We start from the raw sequence: 19,741 nt of genomic DNA, 5'->3' as shown, positions 1-19,741 counted from the left end.
CCGAACTGGGTGGGCTTATTGTTGGGCTGTCACGCGAACACCAAATAGTGCTCGATCTTACCTATTCAACGAACGATACCGCGTCTCACTGTACTGTATTATTCGCCCGACTTCGCCAATTGATCTCGATCAAGTCCTTGTTGCTGCTGTCGTTGCTTTCCTCTCAGCTGGTGCTGATGCCGACCGCTGCAAACGCCTGTCGACCTCTGCTGGAAATTTGGCGTCGATAGGTCATTCGTGCTTGACTGGTTTGGAGCGAGGAGGGGGAATTGTGCATATCGACGTCCTGCATTGCTTTCACGATGGCGTCGAGCTACGACGACGCCATGCTCGGCGAACATGGCCATGGCGACCACTCCCACGATTATCACGCCCAGGACATGCCCCCGCATGCTGATTCAAACTGGCAGAACGGTGATCCAGTATACAGAACTCGAACACCCGACAATGGTAGCTATCGACCGCGGCCGCCCGCCTCCGCCCCAGGTACACCGAACCCCCCAGGATGGGCTGAGGACCAGCCGCCCCGCAAAAGTGCTGAGCGGAACAGGTCGCGAGGGCGAAGTGGAAGGTCCGCCAGCGGCCAGACGAGGACGTGTCAGGCGTGTGGTGAGCCCTTGACGGGTCAGTTTGTGCGAGCCCTTGATGGAACATTCCATCTTGATTGCTTCAAGTGTCAGGTGCGAACCCCTCGGTCGGCCCTGTTTCTCCTCGACCACGGTCAGATGCTAATCTTGGACTAATAGGATTGCGGAGAGATAGTAGCTTCAAAGTTCTTCCCTGCCGAAGACGAAAATGGCCGGGGACAATACCCTCTGTGCGAAACCGATTACTTTCGTCGACTTGGCCTCCTTTGCTACCAGTGCGGGGGAGCACTCCGTGGCTCCTATATCACGGCCCTAGACCGAAAGTACCATGTCGATCATTTTACCTGCTCATTATGTTCAACAATATTCGGCGCTCAGGATAGCTACTACGAACATGACGGAAACGTCTACTGCCATTATCATTATTCCACACAGTTTGCGCAGCGGTGTAATGGCTGCCAGACAGCCATTTTAAAGCAATTCGTCGAGATCTTTAGAAATGGGCAAAATCAGCATTGGCACCCCGAGTGCTACATGATTCACAAATTCTGGAATGTGCGGTTAGCGCAACCCACGGACTCGCGACCTGCGCTGGAAAGTTCGGATGATACTGCAGGCAGAGACCTTATCCGTGTGGAGGAAGAACGCATGGAAGAGAAGGTGTTTCGTATATGGAGCGTTCTGTCGACCTTTGAAGAGTCCTCTGCTGCCTGCATTTCTGACATGCTGCTTCATGTCAGCAATGGCTCATATGTTGAGGGTGTCTTTGTTGCAAAGCGCTTTATCTGGCATGTTGAGATCTTGTTCCAGTCAGCAGATCGCCTAGATGCGACTATGGTGGGCTTGAACGAAAAAGGTAGAGTCTATTGAGCTTTGAATTTGAGATACACGAGATCTAACTTTTTTGCTTAGGGATGTCATACGGGCGAGAAGCCAAATTATTATGCAAAAAGATTGTTTCCTTCTTCTCTCTACTTTCCAAGACACAAGACAACGGTACTCACAAACTCGGCGTCACACAAGAGCTGTTGTCCCTTGTCACAGGTCTTGCCCATTATCTCAAACTTCTCATTCGAATCTGCCTTCAGGGTGCACTCCGTCTTGAGCGCGAAGCCAGTGCATCTACGGGCCTGTACCAGTTCCTAGACGATTTGAGCGACCTTGACGCAGTAAAGAACGATGACGGTCAGCTGTCGGTGACTGCAAGCGGCGGAAAGCTCTCTGCCAACGACTCTGACCACTGCTCCCTTTGCCACAGATCTGTCGAGGACGAGTGTGCTAAGAATGGTGACATGAGGTGGCACCTGAACTGTGTTAAATGCACAAGGTGCGGGCGAGATGTTGGACGGTCGTTACAAGAGGCCCGCCTTAACTCATTGGATCGAAAGATTTACTGCACAAACTGTGCTGGAGCCAATGCTTTACCACTCGAACACGTCTCAAAACTACAACAATATGTTTTTCTACTTCGAGTCGCGTTGGCTCGGCTGCTGGATATTCTAAAAGCTAACGGAACCCTCCCGCGATCCAAGGATGACACCGATAATAACGGGTATGGTACAGGCGATGGTCAAGGAAGTGATCCGAGGTCAAGGGGAGGAGACTCACAGTCACGTGGACCCGGTGGCAGCAAACGAGAGTCGTCTTATGAGAACACTCTTAATGATGTGCGCAGGCTACGAAGTACGCGACTGGATAGGCACCTGTCGTCTAGTGCTCGACAAGCCCGAAGCTCTCGAGTGATGGACACTGATGGCAGGGGACCGCGCCCAGGTTCATCTGGTGATGCTGGGCAGGGTCATGGTGCGCAAGGCTCGACCGACATAATGTTTGGACAAAATGACGGTATCACTTTGGATGATATTTCAAGGATAGTAGCTGTTGAGCAGTCCCGAGATCTGCAGCAGAAAGCACCTCAGCCCTTTCAAGACCGCTCGCTAGATGCATCATCTTCAAACCAGGGTCATCTACGGACGCAGTCAGCCGACCGAGAGCGCACTGAAATAGTGCAAGAGCGAATTGGACGAAAGTTCTTTTCTGAACTGTCTGGTCTCGAATACTTTAATGTCCGCCATCTTGCTGTCCTCACCATGCAGCCCATGATTGAGCAAGAATTCTCGCTGGAAGAACTACTCAGCTTCATTGAGTCGCGCAAACAGGCGACTTTCTGGAAGAATCTTGGTAAAGCCTTCAAGAACGATAAGAGCAAGAACGTCAAGAAGAAGGGTGTGTTCGGTGTACCTCTGGAGATCATTATCGAAAGGGATGGTGCGGATTCGACAGACGGTGTTGGTCCGGGCACACTTCGGATCCCAGCTGTTATCGATGATATTGTATCGTCGATGCGTAAGATGGATCTCTCAGTTGAGGGCGTGTTCCGAAAGAACGGCAACATCAAGAAGCAGCAAGGCCTGGTGGATACTATCAACGCCGAGGGTTGTGACGTGGTCAACTTTATGGAACAGCCCGTTGTTCAGCTTGCTGCGCTTCTCAAACGTTACCTGCGAGATCTACCAGATCCCCTGATGACTCACAAGCTGTACAGGCTATGGATCAGCGCTGCCAAGATTTCGGACCCTGAAAAGAGAAAGCAGTGCCTGCACTTGACCTGCTGTCTCTTACCAAAGAGCCACCGAGACTGTCTTGAGATTCTATTCAGCTTCCTGAAGTGGGCTGGAACTTTCCACCAACTTGATGAAGACCTTGGCTCTAAGATGGATACGAGAAATCTTGCCACCGTTATTGCGCCCAATATCCTAACGAATCCCAACAGGGCACCCGCTTTAGATAGCGAGGCTATGTATGTTATTGATGCTGTGGAAATGATGATTACACATATCGAGGAAATGTGCCAGGTAAGAATTGGCATTCTTTACGGTGGTGGACGTTGTGTTGACTTGACTTTTTCCAGGTTCCTGATGAGATCCTTGGTCTCATGAACGACCCTTATATCTTTACCAACAGTGGAGACCTTACAACGAAGGACATCCTGAAGCGTTTCCAAGATCGACGAGGACAGATTTCCATTGCTGATGTCAACGAGGTCTATAACCGTCAGGATAACTCCACCCGACCACCAGCTCGGCGAGTAGAAACTGACCCAGCAGTTTGGCAGGGTGAAGCCACTGTTCGCACGATACAAGACCCTTCAATGCCTATCCCCAACAATGGGCATGGAACTCCTCCGGCGCGTTTCCGAGGACGGAACGATCTGGGCAATGCTTCGCCTTATGGGGTCAATCAGTTCAACCAGTCGGACAGTCAGCTCGACAGCGCCGAGCACAGCAGGAGACGAGAATGGCGTAACTCTGGTATGGGACGTCAAGGCAGCGGACTCGGTGTGTCCGGCAACTCATGATACTTCTTTTTTACAATGATATTCTTGATTACAGCTGGGCCCGGAAACGCCCAGCGTCAAGCTTCGTTTCGTTATTCTACGTGCAGTTTAGGAGGTATGATTTGGGAGTAGAGAGTCATTTGCATAGTTGACGGCGTTTCTCTTCGCTTCTTCCTCAGGCTTATATATGCTATATCAGAGCATGCAACTGTCGAACAAAAAGGGAAAAAGCATTTTACCAATCACAAAAGCCCTTAGCATTCATCGTTTTCTACACCACACGACACGACAAACCTGGTAGTTTTTTCTTTCTTTTCTTCGTCATTCTTCAGGGAAGATGAGATGATGATCTCGCTCCTATTATTCTTCCCTTCTCGACCCTCAACTAAATGTCATGTTCCCCTCAAACTCTCATTACCTAAGTGACATGAGAGATATATGTCAACTACTCTCATCTTCTCTTGGGTTCAGTGTTTGTTCTTTGGACAGGGGAAGGGTTGGAGGGCTATACCTTTTTCTTACAAAACAAAAAGGGGTTCAAAGAGAGGGTGTTGTTATGTTTTTTTTTTTTTTTTTTCGGTTCCCTTTCTATCTTCTTCTATACCTGAGTTGGATGGAGTAAACCATGTTAGCGGGTTGATTCCCATTGGAGTGTTGAGACCGGGCGAGGCGAGGCGAGATAAAGATGAAAGGGATCATTGATTCGTAGTGCAAAAAAGTTCATGCGTGTGTGCTGGGTCAGATGTGAGGATGCAAACTACTTTATGTTGGCTTCATTCTGGGAACAGATGGGATTTTCGGTCACGGATATAAGTGACGATAAGCGATAGGAACAATAGATTATGTTCTATTTGGGTATTTACGACTAAATGACTGGACCTTCGTCTTACTTGCTTGGACAAGACGAAATTAGTCTATTCAACCCATAGGATCTATCGCCGATGTTACATTAGGGACTGTCTTTCATCTGTATGATCGGCCATTTGAATCATATCAAGCCGTTGTGTCTTGTTGGGCAAGATTAAAATGTACTTAAGCTGAAGCTTCGTAGACTAAGCAATAATTAAAGAGTTCACATATTGAATATTTAGGCCAAAATATGCTGTTCGTGGCCTGATAGGAAGTGTGTACCACATTCGCCCCTTTTGTCCTTTAGATAGGAACCCCCTCTTATTCATTTCTCTCATTACTAGTAAGATTACGCCTTGGCAGCGGCAGCAGCCGCTTTGTCCTGCTCAAGGAACCAGTTCACGCCACGATCGATGCCCTCCTTCAGGGACCAGACAGGCTGGTAACGCAGAGCACGCTTGGCCTTGTTGATGTTGTAGTAGCGGGTCATGCAGCTCATGATGATAGACTTGCGAGTGAGTGTAGGTGTCTTGCCGAGAATGTTGGCAAGAACCTCACTGACATAGCCGATGGCGATGCCGACCTCACGGTTGAGACCCCAATTGCCTTCTGTGCCCTTTTCATAACCGGCGGCACGCCAGATGGCACGGGCAAAGTCCCAGAAGTAAACAGGTGTGTCGTTTGTAATGAAGAAAGCCTCGCCGTCAACGCGCTCGTGATCAAGGGGGATGGTGGGAGAGGCAGCAGTGGCGAGGAGGAGCTGCGCAGCGAGGAGATGGGCATGGGCGACGTTTCCGACATAGGTGAAGTCGAAGAGGTTCTCGTTGGCGCCGACTTGAATTGTGTGCTTGCCGCGCTTGTAGGCGTTGAGAATGCCTGCGAGAGTCTGGACGTCGCCCTCGCCAAAGATACCAGCGGGACGGATGGAGGTTGTAAGAAGCTTGCAGCCCTCCTGGCGGTTGGCTTTGAGAACGATCTCCTCTGCTTGGGCCTGCGGGTAATACCTTGTTAGCGAGACGGTCTGGGACGGCCTGAATGTGGCGTGAGCAAACCTTGGTCTCTGAATAGTACTCAGTCTGAGCCTCCCCACGAATCAAAGGCCATCTCTCATCAGCGTTGAGCAAGTCAGTAACGTTGTCGCTGATAACACTGGCAGAACTTGTGTACACGAGAACCTTAACACCCGTCTTCTGGCAGGCATCAACAACAGCCTGTGTACCATCGACATTGACCTTCTTGAACACATCATGACCGATATTGGGGTTGACGGCAACAGGAGATGCTGTGTGGATGACAACGTCGGGCTTGAGCTCCTCGAACAGAGAGAGAAGTCTCTCGGGGTCGGTGATGTCGCATTCTCGGTACTCGGCATTGGGATTGCGATTGCGCTCGCATCGTAAGTCGACGCCGATAGTGGCAGTGGTTGTCCATTGCTCGAGGGCCTGGTTGACGATGTGATGGCCTAGAAAGCCGTTACCGCCAATGACGACAACTCTTCCAAGGGGACCTCTAGATTTCGTCTTTTCAGCCATCGTCGCTGGTGTGTGTCTGCTCTTCCTGCGTATGTGTTGTACTTGTGAGAGTGCGGTAGCAGTAGGAGTCGAGGAGGTGGGAAGAGTAAGCCGGAGCGGGAGACTGGGCTCTTGACAATATCCTGGGGTACGGTAGGGTCCAGTATGGCCACTGTATGGATAGAGGTAATTTGGTGGTGAGAGCAGGGGTCCTCTTCTGTGTGGCTGATAATGCATCTTTGGCTAATGGGAATATGGTGGGGGTTGTGGCACCTTCATAACTTAGATGCCTACCTACTGTAGTAACCAATCAGTGGATCAGCTCCCTAAATCTTCGGCGGCTTCATCAACTAAGTTACCTCTGTACGTCTACGGCGTGAATCAATATCGTGCGTCACGAGATTTACTTCTCCACAAGGATTTCCTTCTTTAATCTCTCGCCTTTCTCTACCTAAGGACCATCATAACCACTCTTCTTCTTTCTTGTTCTCTTGTTGCCTACTTACTACTTCATTCCATATACCTTCGCCCTTGTCTCACCTGGCTCGTGCTCTCTTTTACTTACTATTTTGGACCCCTTTGGATATAAACAACATCCAATATCGACCTTGAAAACAACATTCTCTCTTCTCTTCAGCACGATTACTCCTCTTCCCTCGGGAAATAGTGTCTCTAGGCGAGAAGCAGTCGACATGCTTTACTGGCATTCAAACTATGGCAAGGAACAGCTCGGACGGCGCAGAGATTCTCGTCCACATTACAGCACCAAGTCGGTCAACCGATGATGTTTCATATCGACAACTTGCGCAGGCGTATCTAGCTTTTGAGCCTCAGAGTCGCACACAACTGTCTTTGATAGCGTCACAGACAGGCGAGGAACAACGACATGTGCCAGAAAGATATCAAGGGGCGCCATCGCCTACTCAGACCAGGGTAACAACTTCGTTTGGACGATCATTTGAGATTACATCCCAAGATCTAAGTTTTGAGGGAGTTATAGACAATCGCTCGTCGCCATGCCTACCGCGTGAGGCATTGGCTAGAAGTGCGATCCCCTCATCAGACCATACTGGTTTCGGGTCAATCAACTCCTGGTGTGCGCCTGCGAGTCAAGTTAGTGACTCGTATCCCATGCCAGAAGCTGCACTCTTGGACGTTTCACCGTCACGTATACTACAGAGCTACATCCGAAGAACTCAGTCATCGCAGGCCTCTGCGTCATTTTCATCGCCAACTGCACATAAGAAGCGTCCTCCAGTACCAGAATATGGACACAGAGTTGATATTCCCTCTTCCCTACCACCTCCCAGTCAAGAAGAATCTCTACCTCTCGAGGTCCCTGGGTTTATAGGGGCTCTACATGTCGTACCCACGACACCACAACCAGACAAGGCAGCCGAGGTTCCCATACCCTCGGCGGATACAGAGGTGATAGCCTTCGAGCATTTGGCTCCAGATATCACTCATATTTCCGGCAGTGTGGTTAGCAGCCACTCGCCAGCTCCATCGCCTCGCGCAGGGTCAGAACCTCCACCATCAAAGCGATCTAAGATTGGACACTTAGAGCATGGTGATCTAGTCAGAAGCTCTAGCGATACAGGCCCAGTCCTATCAACGAGAAACTCACAGGGGGACCAAGTCAGTAGTAGCTTGGAAATCCGGCCATCATCCCCATCCGTGGGAGTTGACGACGTCGTTCCTGCAGATTTGATATCTGAGAAGCTGGCAAAACTCGCCCGCGATCTGTCGTCGAGATATCGTCCGACGACAAAACGTGATATCGAGCCCTTCGAACGAGGATATTGGCTTCTCAACTGCAGCGACTGGGATCCAACTGTCCGGTTTGATACTTGGGTGTTCCTCGCTAATTATCTCAAAAGTGGTTTGGCGGGCTGGGGAACTTGGTGTCGTAGAGACAAAACTCACGATTGGATACGCCTCTATTGTTGGGGTCATGTTGCGAAACATACTTACTTGCTTCTGTACCTTGCGAGTGGAAGACAAGTCAAGACAAATGGTGCGAAGTGGTATGGAGCAGATGGTGAAGTTGCTCTGGAAATCCCGCCTTATGAGAAGCAGGGATGAATGAGGTGACTCCTCACACCAGATTTTAGTTTGGATATTATACTCGGCTTGGCATACTGGGAAGACTTGAATATTCGTATCATAAGCGAGGCGTTTGTCGGTTCTTTATTTAGGTCTAGATAACGGTTGCCATGAACATCATCGCAACTGGATAGAGCTGCAGAGCTTTGTCGTTTAACGTTTTACGGCGACATAAATAGACGAAACGCACGTTGCACAAGCCTTTGATTATCAACTATTCCCAAGTGACTGCCAGCTCAGCTGAGTCTGGGGTTTGCCATGTCTTAACCAGGGCCGTCGTACCATACACGATCCAGGACAAACACAAACAAGAACAAAAATATACCAAACCAGACCAGACAAAGTCCCCGTTACCATTCCCTTGACCCCAAGCCCTTTATGATCAGTACCATACCATAAATAGATCATAAACACCATGAGTTCCTATACCAGCACAACAACGATAACTCAAGACACAGTCCTTTGTACATATAATTTCTCTCTAATCTAAGTGGCAGCCCCTCATATTCAATTCCTTAGGCAAGTCCAGTTTCCTGTATGACCTTTGCGCGCGCGTCAATCTTCTCCATCTCGGCTTTGTACTTGACAGATTGGTCAGCGGAGCGCTGCTCATATAGTGCCTTCTCGGTAGGGTTCAGCTCCTTCCAGGCCTCGCCAATTTCCTTGAACTTGGCCTGGTTAGTCTCAGCACGGCCGATCTTGTCCCAGTTGTCGACAAGGTAAAGGGAATAAGAGCCTGCAGGGCGCTGGGGCAGACGCTCATCTGAGATTAGCTTAGCAGGCTTGCCAGTCAGGAAAGCGAGGCGGCGGCGGGACTTGTTGGCCAAGTGAATACGCGCAGGCTCGTGAGTCTCAACCCAAGCTTTAAAATTCGCGAGGTTCTTCTGGCGGTTGGCGACGGCTCTGCGAGAGAGGTCCTGAGTTTTGTGTTAGCTCATTTAGTAAAGGAAGGGGGGGAGAGGGTGACGCACTTGGAGCTCGGATTCGGTCAGTTGACGGAACTTCTCAGATAGCTCAGTCGCCTGCTGAGTGATTCCACCAGTTCCTGTGAGGTTTCCTTTGTTCTCGGATGTAAAAAGCACCCAAGTGGTGGCTGGAAGCACGGCCAGCTTGTCTCTGAGCGCCCATTTCTTGAGCTCCCGGATTTCGAGCTTCTTCACCTTCTCTGGATCAACCTCCTTCTTGGCCTTCTTAGGCTTTGGTGCAGCAGCCTTGGGTTTGGGCTTCGCCTTAGTCTGGGATTTGGACTTGGTATCAGTCACCTTAGACTTGGATTTGGTGGTGCCAGTAGCCTTCTTGGTGGTGGTCGTCGTCGTCTTCTTGGCGGCCTTCTTATCACCGGAGGCAGGAGAGGGGGACCATGCTGAGACCGTGAAACTTCGAATGGGGAGCGCAGTCTTTATGGCCGACTGGCGGGAGAGCAATTGGGCGGCAGAGGGAGTGGAAGCAGAAAGGCGGGTTGTCTGAACACGACGGACGGCGGCCCGGCCCACGGAAGTGAGCATTTTGGTATTTGTTCCGGTTGAGTTGGAGAGAATTGATTTAAGCGAAGCGATTTACAGTGGCGGCGACGATTAACTGCAAGGCTGAGTTTGTGTACGGTGAGGAATTGGCCTAGTCGAGATGAGGCTGATGGTGTCGACCTAGACTGTGCCTACCTCATGGTTTGCGCTTTGCAGGCGGCTTCTAATTCCAGTGCTGGCCATGGAAGGTGGGCAGGTGCGAGTGGGCTCAACTTCATGCGAGAGCTCCCTTGGTAGTGGTACATTTCCGCCGCATGGGTTATAGCTTGTTCGCTAAGTACTCTCTACTTTATGAGCTACAGCTCTTGCAGCTTGTCAATCGGTCCAATCACTGTCCCAGAGTTGGCTTATGTAACGCCCCTCCACCTTCACCTCATCCGCCGGTCACAGGCTGCCGTTGGACGCGACAGTGAGGTCAAGTCAATCAAGGCTGGGCCAACGAATATCAGCTCTTTCAACTCCATCATCAAACTCATCAACACTGACGACGACGAAAACTATACTCTACACACACTGACGATCCCATTTTCTTACGGCAAAGTAACGAATACCCGCGACATTTCTCTCTTCCCATCTCATTCAACTACATAAACCATGGATCACCGTCCGCAAGCTTGGGGCCGTGTATGTCCTCCCATATACTACACCTTTGAACATCGCCAATTACAATAAACTGACCTCCAATAGCCTAGAGACGATGTTTATGGTGCCTATGATGCCTCTTTCATGACCGATAATGGTCCCAAGCAAAACACCCAACAGCCCATCGTTACTGGCACCTCCGTCATCGCCGTCAAGTTTAAGGATGGTGTTGTCATGGCTGCTGATAACTTAGGTCCGTTCTATCTGCATCGACACTTAAAGCAGAAGCTAATGTTTTCCAGCTTCATACGGGTCTCTAGCCAGGTTCACCGATGTCAAGCGACTCCGCTCCTTCGCCGAGTCCTCGGTCGTTGGCTTCAGCGGCGACATTTCTGATATGCAGTATCTCGACCGCCATCTCATCGACCTCTCCCTCGACGAGGCCTACACCTCCCCCGACGCACCCCGTCTCAATGCCGCAAACCTCCACCGCTATCTCGCAAAGCTGCTTTACCGCCGCCGCTCCAAGTTCGACCCTCTGTGGAACCATCTTCTTGTTGCTGGTCTCGACGACGATGACAAGCCTTTCCTTGCCGCTGCCGACTTACTCGGCAGCACCTACAGTGCCCCCAGTTTGGCTACGGGATTCGGCTCCATGCTAGCCCAGCCTATCATGCGTCGTCATGTTCCCGATGAGGAGACCGCTCAGAACTTGGAGAAGGAGGAGGCTATCAAGATCATCAAGGAATGCATGAAGGTTCTATACTACCGCGACGCTCGCAGTTTGGACTCTTACTCGATGGCTGTCGTCACAAAGGAGGGAGTGGACCTTACCGATGGTCTGCAGCTCGAGGCTCAGAGCTGGGCTTTTGCAGAGAGAATTCGCGGTTATGGTACTCAAACTGTCTAAATATCGTGGCAGGTGCTGAAATGAGAGGACTGAGTGACGAAAGCCAGTCACCCTTTAATCAATTAGAGAGGTTACACAAGATACAAGCCAAGGCGGCTTGATTGATGTTACTTTAGAGAAGATTCAGCTGGCTAAAATCATGATGATGATAAAAACTTGACATTTTGGAGTGATCAACAGGCACCCGATAAAATTCCATTCCCGCCTGTCATTCAATGGCCTGGGAAGAGGCCAAGGCATTGAGGAAATGGTAGGGTTGTAACAATACATCACATGGCATCATTCGAGATTATGTTATGTTCAAATTGCAAGACTTGATATTCGTGATTACGTTGCCTAGAACTAGTGTATCGTAAATAAGCCAACTTGCCTATTCAACCTCTTCTCGAGGGTTACCATCTAATACTGACCACGACCAGCTGGTCCCTGGCCTCCCATTTATTCATTTATTTTTGCCAAACATTCGTTCCATGCTATCCAGGTAGACAAAACACAAAAGACTTTACCAACATATTCATTGCAAGCCAGTGCAGTCCAAAACCCAACTCCAAATTTCATCATAAGCCTCTTGCTAGTAGCAAAGAGGAACCCAAGCAGCCGCCAAACTCATACTGTACATCGACAATTCAGTCAAAACACAGTAACGAGCTTATTCGACAGTGACCGACTTGGCCAGGTTACGAGGGAAATCAACGTTGAGACCCTCAAGAACAGCGAGCCAGTAGGCAATGAGCTGGAGAGGGATAACGTTGAGGAGACCCTGAAGAACGTCAACGGTCTTGGGGATCTCAATCTTCTCGGCTTCAGAAGACTTGAACTCCTCATCAGAGGGGTTGCAGATGACGATGGGCTTACCACCGCGAGCAATAACCTGCTGATAGGCGTTGAGTGACTTCTTGAAGAGGTTGTCGCGGGTGAGAATCATGATGATAGGGAGGTTCTCATCGACCAGAGCTAGGACACCGTGCTTCAGCTCACCGGACATGACAGCTTCGCAGTGAAGGTAGGAGATTTCCTTAATCTTGAGGGCACCCTCAAGAGCAGTGGAGAACTGGCTGCCACGGCCTAGAAGGAGGAGAGACTTCTGGTTCTTGAAGTTCTCGCAGAGCTTCTTGATGGAGGAGTCAAGCTCAAGGATGGACTTGATCTGGGCAGAGACGTTGGAGAGACCCTCCATGATCTCCTCGCGGCGAGCCTTCTTGGAAGCACGGTCCTCGCTCAGAGACAGAGCAAACATGACCATGGCAATGAACTGAGAGGTGTAGGCCTTGGTAGAGGCGACACCGATCTCAGGACCGGCGTTAATGTGGACACCACAGTGGGTAAGGAGAGAGATGGAGGAGCCGACAACGTTGACAATACCGACAGTCAGGGCACCACGCTCCAAGCAGTAGCGGAGAGCCATGAGGGAGTCGGCAGTCTCACCAGACTGAGAGACGAAGACGCAGGTGTCGTCACGGAAGACAGGGGCCTGTCGGTCGAGGAAATCGGAAGCCAGCTCAACGGCGATGGGGATCTCAGCAAGCTCCTCAAAGACACCGCGGACAGCCATGCAAGAGTGGTAAGAAGTACCGCAAGCAATGAAGATGATGCGGCGGCATCGGCGAATGGTGGAGATATAAGAGCGGAGACCGCCAAGGGTGACAGTCTTGTTGGCAATGTCGAGACGACCACGCATGGTGTTAACGACGGACTCGGGCTGCTCGAAAATCTCCTTCTGCATGAAGTGGTCGAACTTGCCCTTCATGATCTCCTGGAGCTCGAGCTCGAGGGTCTGGATGGTTCGGACGTTGGAGCTGCCATCGGCCTTCTTGAGGCGGTGGATGTTGAGGGAGCCCTCGTGGATGTGGGCAATGTCATCGTCCTCAAGGTACATGACCTTCTTGGTGTGCTCGACAATGGCCGAAGGGTCGGAGGAGAGGAAGAACTCAGTAGGCATGGGCATGCCATCATCGGTCATGAAGGCACGAGACTGAGATCGGTGGAGGAGAGACTTGTCGGCGGCACCGAGAAGGCCAGTGTCGGGGGCAAGAAGGTCGTTCTTCTTGATGGCGACATTCTGGGAAGCAGCCTCAGCGGGGAGGGCAGCGTTCTCGTCAGAGTACTCAACATCGACAAAGTCGACCTTCATGCGGCGCTCGGTCTTGACACCGATGACGAGAGGAGAACCCTTTCGGGCGGCGATAACCTCATGGGGGTAGTGGACGGACTTGATGAGAAGGCCGTAAGCACCCTCGAGCTCCTGGATAACGGCCTTGGCAAGGTCGGTGAAGCCAATGGAGGGGTGCTGGTCGTGGATGTACTTGGTGAGCTTGGCAATGCACTCAGTGTCGGTCTCAGTCTCGAACTTGAAGCCCTTGGCCTGGAGAAGAGTCTTCAACTCCTTGTAGTTGGTGATGATACCATTGTGGACAACGGTGAACTCCCAGTTGACGTCAGATCTGCATTCAGGGGTTTGTAGTTAGCACACCGTGTTCAAAATCACTCTCCCGATTGAGAACTGATATTCGCATCCCCAAAATGGAACAAAGAAGATCAAAAACCAAGCAATTGGATTTGGGAATTTCGGGATTCTCAAACGTACCGGTGGGGGTGGCAGTTGGTGGTGGAAGGAGGACCGTGAGTAGCCCATCGGGTGTGGGCAATGCCGGCATGTGAATCAAAGATCTTCTCGAGGTCGAGGTCGGACTCGTCAATGAGCTTTCGGAGCTTGGCGACCTTGCCAACCTCCTTGAAAGCGAGAACCTCCTTCTTCTTGTCGCCGTCGATGGCTAGACCAGCAGAATCATATCCACGGTACTCGAGACGGGACAAACCTGTTTGCAAAAAGCTGTGTCAGCAACACGAATCTGGGCGCTGATCCCGCGTCTCACCAGTGCATGGCGGGGCGGGGCATGGCTGATGAAAGGGGTGGTGAGGGGCAGCTGAGGAGGGGGAAAACATGGGCGCAGCCATGATTATGATTATGATTATGCTTGTGAGCATGGGCATGGGATAAGCAATTACTGACCGTTGACAAGAGTGTCGAGGATGAACTTGCGATCCTTCTCCACCAGGTAGTTGATGTATCCGAAAATACCACTGATCGTAATGGTTAGCTATTGTTATTCCACCAATTGAGCCACCGAAATCCTTCTTTGAGTACCAGCTTTTCTCTCCCATTCATCGCCTTGAACCATAAACATCCATTCCATCTTAGCGTGCGTCTGTCGCAAGCAAAGAATCGGTGGAAGCGCGGTGGCTGGCGGGGCAGACGAAAAGGCTAGGCGGTAACAAAGGCGGTGACGGCGACGAGGAAGAGGAAGCTTCCTTACCACATGTTGACTGAGCTCTTTGCGGTAGAAAAACGTGGACAATGGGTTCGTTAAGAGACGGTCGGTGAGAGTAGAGCAGAGCCGATAGCGAGCGGATATGTGTGGGCGAGAGTGAGAGAGAGGAAACAGGCGGAAGAGTTTTGAGGAAGGGGTATCAAGAAGCAATAAGGTGTAGATGAGAGAGGAGAAAGAGGAGAGAAGAGCAGAACAAGAAAGGTGAGGGGGGAGGAGGAGATGGTTGTATATGTAGTCGTTTGAGCTCCAGTAAGTCAACTACCTTACCTTACAACATTGGGTGAAGGCGAAAGGACAAAGGCGGGCAGAGCGGTCTCCGTAGAGGATGGTCCCAGCTTCCCATGGTGTGGAGTCCCTGGCCCGCACCTTAGTGAGGTGAGAATGGAGGCTAAGCTCCTTAATGCTTAGGTAGGTATCCTCTGTTACAGTTTTCACTGAAAAGTGACCTGCAACTCAGCAAGGTCTCTCACTCACTTCTGCTCTGCATGCAGGCAGCTTGCTGTCTTGGTGGGCAGAGTGGGGTTGAGGATGACAGTAGCGGGGGTATTTTCGACAGGGCCCAGACAGGGGTGAGAAAGTCCAACTTTTTGGTTCGGTATGGTATTTTTATCTGCTCGCTGGGCTATTTACAGGCTATTTACAGAGGTTGAGAAACGACGAACTGGCGGGAAGTGGGCAGGGCCAGACAAGGGAGCGGTAACAGAGGAATATAGCAGGTTCATGAGGATCTATATCGATAGCAACCACCCTACTCCATAGCAACTAACCCTGAACTGTGAGGGGCGGTTCGCAGTTTGAGATGGTTCAGGGATATACCACCATCAGGCGTTTTGAGTTGACTATCTTGGTCTACAGTTGGTGACCGATTTCCATACCGCTGAACCAACAAACGGGCAGTTGATCCTGTTACACGGCATCTGTTATCGTAAACGTGGCAGTAGCCCTGCGGCTGTTGAGACGTTAGTTGGAACAGAATGGAAGCCATTGTCAGCCGTAGCTAATGGTTGCATAAGGGTCCAAGACCAAAATTCCACCAAGATCTCGCCCGTCTTTGGTTGCTTTCCAACGCCTTACGGTCAGGCTCGTAATAATCTACAACAACTATCGAAGTTCTAAGAATACTGATCACTATTTGCCTCGTTGAATCTAGCCCGCCCTTCAACTATTCCTGGGCCTGGAAGGCGGTGCCTGAACACCCTGGTACAACTTCAGGCCTGTCACAGTTCAAGTTAGATCGTGAAGCTTAGGTCCCGTTTCCCTCTCTACCTTCGTCATGGCAACGCATCTCGCCGAGCCGCATGTACTGATACCTAAGATGTATGGAATTAACAACAATCTCATAATCCCATTATGGTGACTTCTGAAAGGCAAGTTCCTGATCTACAAAGCTAATCTGGTTATAAACTTTGTCTCTTGCACTTGGTGGGAGAAGTACCTTTTGATAAAAAGTAGCATTCTTTTTTTCACCGCACTCTCTTTAACTCGAACCATGGTCTTTTTTTATGTTACCATCTGTATGCATTGAGTTAGTTGTTTGTCACTTATCATATCTACAGAATCCACCACAAATATCGTCATCCACCCTCCTCCGCCTCCACCCTCACCTACACCTACACCTACACCTAAACCAGCCTCACGGGGTTCCCGACTAGCCCGAGCCTTGCCAACACCAACAGAAGCGTGGAAAGCTGCAGCTCGTTTCAGTTCGTTCTATATTCTACCACTTACAGGCCAGAAACAGAAACGGCAGCGTTATCGTGAAGCGAGAGATCTGCGCCTCCATACGAGAAATGTCTCCCCCACTCGTGCCTTTGTTCATTCGTATTGACTCCTGGCCAAGCCAAGGTCTCAGGGACTCTCACAGTCATTCAGTGTTAGGCTGCGGAAGCCACCACTCGGCATTGGTAGATCCCCTGCATCTCTTCCTGTGGATGTGTGCATACCCTACATAGTACATATGCAGATATGCAATGCGTGCCCCTGAATTCGTACGTCGTTGTTGAATCCTGAAGCTTGTGCTTCCCCCAGTGATGACTTCTGAAACATATGGCGTCTATGCGATTGAAGATCAACAGCAATATTCCTACAATAACAAGTAGTTGACACTGATTTTCTTGGAGGGATTCTGTGATCATGGGCACCTGGGCAGTGATGCATTGATGGTCTTAGCCTCAGATGGATCGTCGCTAGGTCGTGGGTCTCTCATTCAATCGTTTCGAAGTCAAATCAGTTCACTTCAGTTCACTTAAGATTTCACAGCCTCAATCGCCCCAACCAAGAAAAAATTCAATCTCACTAAGAATAGCAACCCGTTCTAACTAGCGCCAATTCCGTTCCGCTCGGCGTTGTTTCCCATCTCAAGTGTAAGCGCGTTTCTTGGCTTGTTTTTCCTCTTCTCGATGTATTCTAGCCCGTGTTTTTCTCCGTAGCATTCATTCCTATCAATCTTGTTTTTGGCCCTGTGTCTCTTGGTTCACTTTTTTCTCCCGTCGGTTGACTTGCCGATTAACTAGTTCCGGACCTTAACCATATATGCGTTGCTATTGTTAGCATCTCGTAATCCACGTCATCTTCCCCAAAAATTGAGTCCCCCCATGTTCAAGATATCAACTCCATGCCTCTGTTTATTTTAGCCTTGCCGTTATCCTCAGGCTGGGTTCTCCAGAGATTACAGTCGCTCTTCTTCACGGGTAACCCGTAGAGACGAACCATCCAGCTCTCTGACATCAGCCACGTTGTCCTAAGAGGGTCCCCGCAGAGCAGGGCAAGTTCCCACTATCATCATTAAAGGATGGTGCTTAAGGTGAACCCTGGTCAGTCCCGTTACTGTGGCTGTTTGTTGATGTGAGAAGGGACCCTTTTACAACAATTATCTATCTGTCCTTTCTACAGCACTAACAACCTATAAAAAAAAAAGAGAGTTGAAAATTGAAAATCGATAGTACGATCTATAGCACACTATCAGAAAAAAGCAGCCTTTTGTAGACCTAAAAATGCCAAGCTGAAAGTGCCCTTCAGCCCTAAACTTAAAGATGCCATAAGCTCCCCTATCCTGGTGTTCTAGACGCGAACTCACTGCAGCCGTTCATTTAGCTACTTGCTTACTACTAGTAGCGGTATAGCAAACCTCATATTGCATAATTTCCGAATCTTACTCACTCCTGAGCTGACTTTGACCAACCGACAGTCTCACTCAGAAGAATCAGCCTTGCGAGTCAAGGTGGGGGTTTTCATGGCATCTTTAGCCTCTCACCAATTGTATCAGCACCCTGCGACACAGCTCATCGCAAAGGATCTAGCTGCTTACGTTGCAGGCATTGGCATATGAATCTCACGCTCGTCAAAGATGTATTGTGATAGTCGCCAGAAACTTTCCTGCTTTTCCTGGACGCCATGTACATTCCTGTTTCTAGGGCCGAGCTAATCTATCGCTGCTTGCCCTGACTCTATTGTACAGTCTTACAGATTACCTAGCAACGCTGTACCCATCAACTTCCATCATCCTTGGGTTTCCGTGCGCCTGTCCGCTGTTGTATCTACCCATATTGGTCCCTTCCGCTGCTTACAGCTTCTGGTACTCAAGCTTGCCCTCCAACTTCTTGGATTCGGCCACCTTGCGAACAGCCTTGTTGAAATCGTCCTGATTGATCGAGTCTCGGTAGTCCTTGATAGCAAATAGACCGCTATATGCATGTCAGATTCATTGAATTCGACTTCTTTCGCCTTGTTATATGGGGGAGAAAACTTACGCTTCAGTAACCACATTTCGCAAATCAGCACCGTTGAGCCCGTCGCTCATCTTCACCACACTCTCAAAGTCAAGGTCTCCATCAATCACCACACTTTGTGAGTGAATCTTGAGAATCTCGAGGCGTCCGACCTCGTTAGGCAGAGGAATCTCAATCTTTCGGTCCAGTCGACCAGCACGAAGAAGCGCAGGGTCCAATGTGTCAGGTCGGTTGGTTGCCATGATGATCTTGGTTTTGCCCAGATAGTCGAACCCATCCAGCTGGTTGAGCAATTCCATGAGTGTTCGTTGAATTTCACGATCAGCACTAGTGCCCTCAGAGAAACGACGCCCACCGATGGCATCAATTTCGTCCATGAAAATGATGCAAGGCTCGTGCTCCTTGGCATAGCCAAACATCTCGCGGATCAGTCTTGCAGATTCGCCAATGTATTTATCGACAATAGCGGAAGAAACGACTAGTTTGTTGTCAGTGCAACCGTTCATGTAATAGGATCAGTGCGTGGCTCATACCCTTCAAGAAGTTGGTCTCTAGACTGCTGGCAACTGCTCGTGCCAGTAGAGTTTTTCCAGTTCCGGGAGGACCATACAACAGGACACCCTTGGGGGGTTTGATGCCTACTCGGAGGAACAGTTCAGGGTTCTTGAGGGGAAGCTCAATAACTTCTCTAAGCTCTCGAATCTGATCATTCAATCCACCGATACCAGCAAAGCTGACTTGTCCTGGGTCCTCGAGAGACATGTTGTACACCAAGGGATCGACTTCGCGGGGGAGCATTCGCATGATGGTGAGTGTCGTCATGTCGAGGGCAACACGGGTACCTTGCTTGAGCTTGACCTTGTCGACCTTTGATCTGCATCCGACAACATATCGTGGTCCTGATGAGGCCTTGACAATAACTGCGAGTATAACCGTTAGTATGCGTCCATCTTGTACGAGTCCACATGTTGTTCGCCCTCACATCGTTCGTCATCAAGCTGTTTCAGTACCTCGCCGATGATCTGTCCCACACTCTGTAGCGCCTTGATGTTGTCCTCGGTCTTGTCAAACTCTCGCTGCATGTCCTTGATCTCTAAACGCAGATTCTTGAGCTTTGCCTCCCATTCTCGCGACTCCATGAGTTTCGTGCGGTAGGAATTAAGGGCAGCCTGGCGCTCGTCTTCGGCAGACATTGTGAATAACTTTGTTCCGATCCTTTTTTTTTGTGAGTCGTATATTGTTGTTGTTTCCTTTTTTCGGTCAACTCGTTGGTCTTGGG

At 50.1% G+C, this 19,741-nt stretch overlaps 7 protein-coding genes across 7 annotated transcripts; 3 read left to right on the top strand and 4 right to left on the bottom strand.

Annotated features, from left to right (window-relative positions):
• Nucleotides 1–302: 302 nt before the first annotated feature.
• BKA55DRAFT_683370 (uncharacterized protein) lies at nucleotides 303–3,945 on the top strand (the record flags this gene model as incomplete). The annotated part of the gene is made up of 4 exons (XM_046198490.1): nucleotides 303–680; nucleotides 747–1,443; nucleotides 1,500–3,442; nucleotides 3,499–3,945. The coding sequence occupies 4 exons, from the start codon at nucleotides 303–305 to the stop codon at nucleotides 3,943–3,945; spliced, it is 3,465 nt and encodes a 1,154-aa protein (XP_046057077.1).
• Nucleotides 3,946–5,122: 1,177 nt separating this feature from the next.
• Nucleotides 5,123–6,305, bottom strand: BKA55DRAFT_588771 (3-beta hydroxysteroid dehydrogenase/isomerase family-domain-containing protein; the record flags this gene model as incomplete). Its single annotated transcript, XM_046194838.1, has 2 exons — nucleotides 5,123–5,764; nucleotides 5,826–6,305. The coding sequence occupies 2 exons, from the start codon at nucleotides 6,303–6,305 to the stop codon at nucleotides 5,123–5,125; spliced, it is 1,122 nt and encodes a 373-aa protein (XP_046057076.1).
• Nucleotides 6,306–6,624: 319 nt separating this feature from the next.
• BKA55DRAFT_551234 (uncharacterized protein) lies at nucleotides 6,625–8,590 on the top strand. Its single transcript, XM_046191348.1, has one exon. It carries the CDS (start codon nucleotides 6,999–7,001, stop codon nucleotides 8,367–8,369), a length of 1,371 nt encoding a protein of 456 aa, XP_046057075.1. The 5' UTR covers nucleotides 6,625–6,998; the 3' UTR covers nucleotides 8,370–8,590.
• Nucleotides 8,591–8,905: 315 nt separating this feature from the next.
• BKA55DRAFT_683367 (uncharacterized protein) lies at nucleotides 8,906–9,895 on the bottom strand (the record flags this gene model as incomplete). The annotated part of the gene is made up of 2 exons (XM_046198489.1): nucleotides 8,906–9,307; nucleotides 9,362–9,895. 2 exons carry the CDS (start codon nucleotides 9,893–9,895, stop codon nucleotides 8,906–8,908), a joined length of 936 nt encoding a protein of 311 aa, XP_046057074.1.
• Nucleotides 9,896–10,331: 436 nt separating this feature from the next.
• Nucleotides 10,332–11,702, top strand: BKA55DRAFT_551231 (nucleophile aminohydrolase). The gene is made up of 3 exons (XM_046191347.1): nucleotides 10,332–10,537; nucleotides 10,601–10,748; nucleotides 10,798–11,702. The coding sequence occupies exons 1-3, from the start codon at nucleotides 10,508–10,510 to the stop codon at nucleotides 11,403–11,405; spliced, it is 786 nt and encodes a 261-aa protein (XP_046057073.1). The 5' UTR covers nucleotides 10,332–10,507; the 3' UTR covers nucleotides 11,406–11,702.
• BKA55DRAFT_551227 (uncharacterized protein) lies at nucleotides 11,703–15,056 on the bottom strand. The gene is made up of 4 exons (XM_046191346.1): nucleotides 14,720–15,056; nucleotides 14,416–14,486; nucleotides 13,990–14,221; nucleotides 11,703–13,846 (listed from the first exon to the last, which is right to left on the bottom strand). Exons 1-4 carry the CDS (start codon nucleotides 14,722–14,724, stop codon nucleotides 12,055–12,057), a joined length of 2,100 nt encoding a protein of 699 aa, XP_046057072.1. The 5' UTR covers nucleotides 14,725–15,056; the 3' UTR covers nucleotides 11,703–12,054.
• Nucleotides 15,057–18,296: 3,240 nt separating this feature from the next.
• BKA55DRAFT_683364 (26S proteasome regulatory complex, ATPase RPT4) lies at nucleotides 18,297–19,655 on the bottom strand (the record flags this gene model as incomplete). Its single annotated transcript, XM_046198488.1, has 4 exons — nucleotides 18,297–18,417; nucleotides 18,484–18,940; nucleotides 18,996–19,382; nucleotides 19,445–19,655. 4 exons carry the CDS (start codon nucleotides 19,653–19,655, stop codon nucleotides 18,297–18,299), a joined length of 1,176 nt encoding a protein of 391 aa, XP_046057071.1.
• Between the last annotated feature and the right edge of the window lie 86 nt (nucleotides 19,656–19,741).

The sequence above is a fragment of the Fusarium redolens genome (assembly GCF_020744475.1).
Source record: "Fusarium redolens strain MPI-CAGE-AT-0023 chromosome Unknown BKA55scaffold_1, whole genome shotgun sequence".
Lineage (NCBI taxonomy): Eukaryota > Fungi > Ascomycota > Sordariomycetes > Hypocreales > Nectriaceae > Fusarium > Fusarium redolens.
The sequence above is the reverse complement of the archived record's forward strand: the minus strand, read 5'-3'. Positions and strand labels throughout refer to the sequence as shown.

What these genes read in the sequence shown, in the direction of transcription:
- BKA55DRAFT_551227 (XM_046191346.1), bottom strand. An exon ending in CCTCGACACTCTTGTCAACG is followed by an intron (nt 14,222 to 14,415) that starts GTCAGTAATTGC and finishes TTTTGCAAACAG; the next exon opens with GTTTGTCCCGTCTCGAGTAC. An exon ending in ACCAACTGCCACCCCCACCG is followed by an intron (nt 13,847 to 13,989) that starts GTACGTTTGAGA and finishes CCCTGAATGCAG; the next exon opens with ATCTGACGTCAACTGGGAGT.
- BKA55DRAFT_551234 (XM_046191348.1), top strand. Translation starts at nt 6,999, where the DNA reads ATGGCAAGGAACAGCTCGGACGGCGCAGAGATTCTCGTCCACATTACA.
- BKA55DRAFT_551231 (XM_046191347.1), top strand. Translation starts at nt 10,508, where the DNA reads ATGGATCACCGTCCGCAAGCTTGGGGCCGT. An exon ending in GTCCGCAAGCTTGGGGCCGT is followed by an intron (nt 10,538 to 10,600) that starts GTATGTCCTCCC and finishes GACCTCCAATAG; the next exon opens with CCTAGAGACGATGTTTATGG. An exon ending in CATGGCTGCTGATAACTTAG is followed by an intron (nt 10,749 to 10,797) that starts GTCCGTTCTATC and finishes AATGTTTTCCAG; the next exon opens with CTTCATACGGGTCTCTAGCC.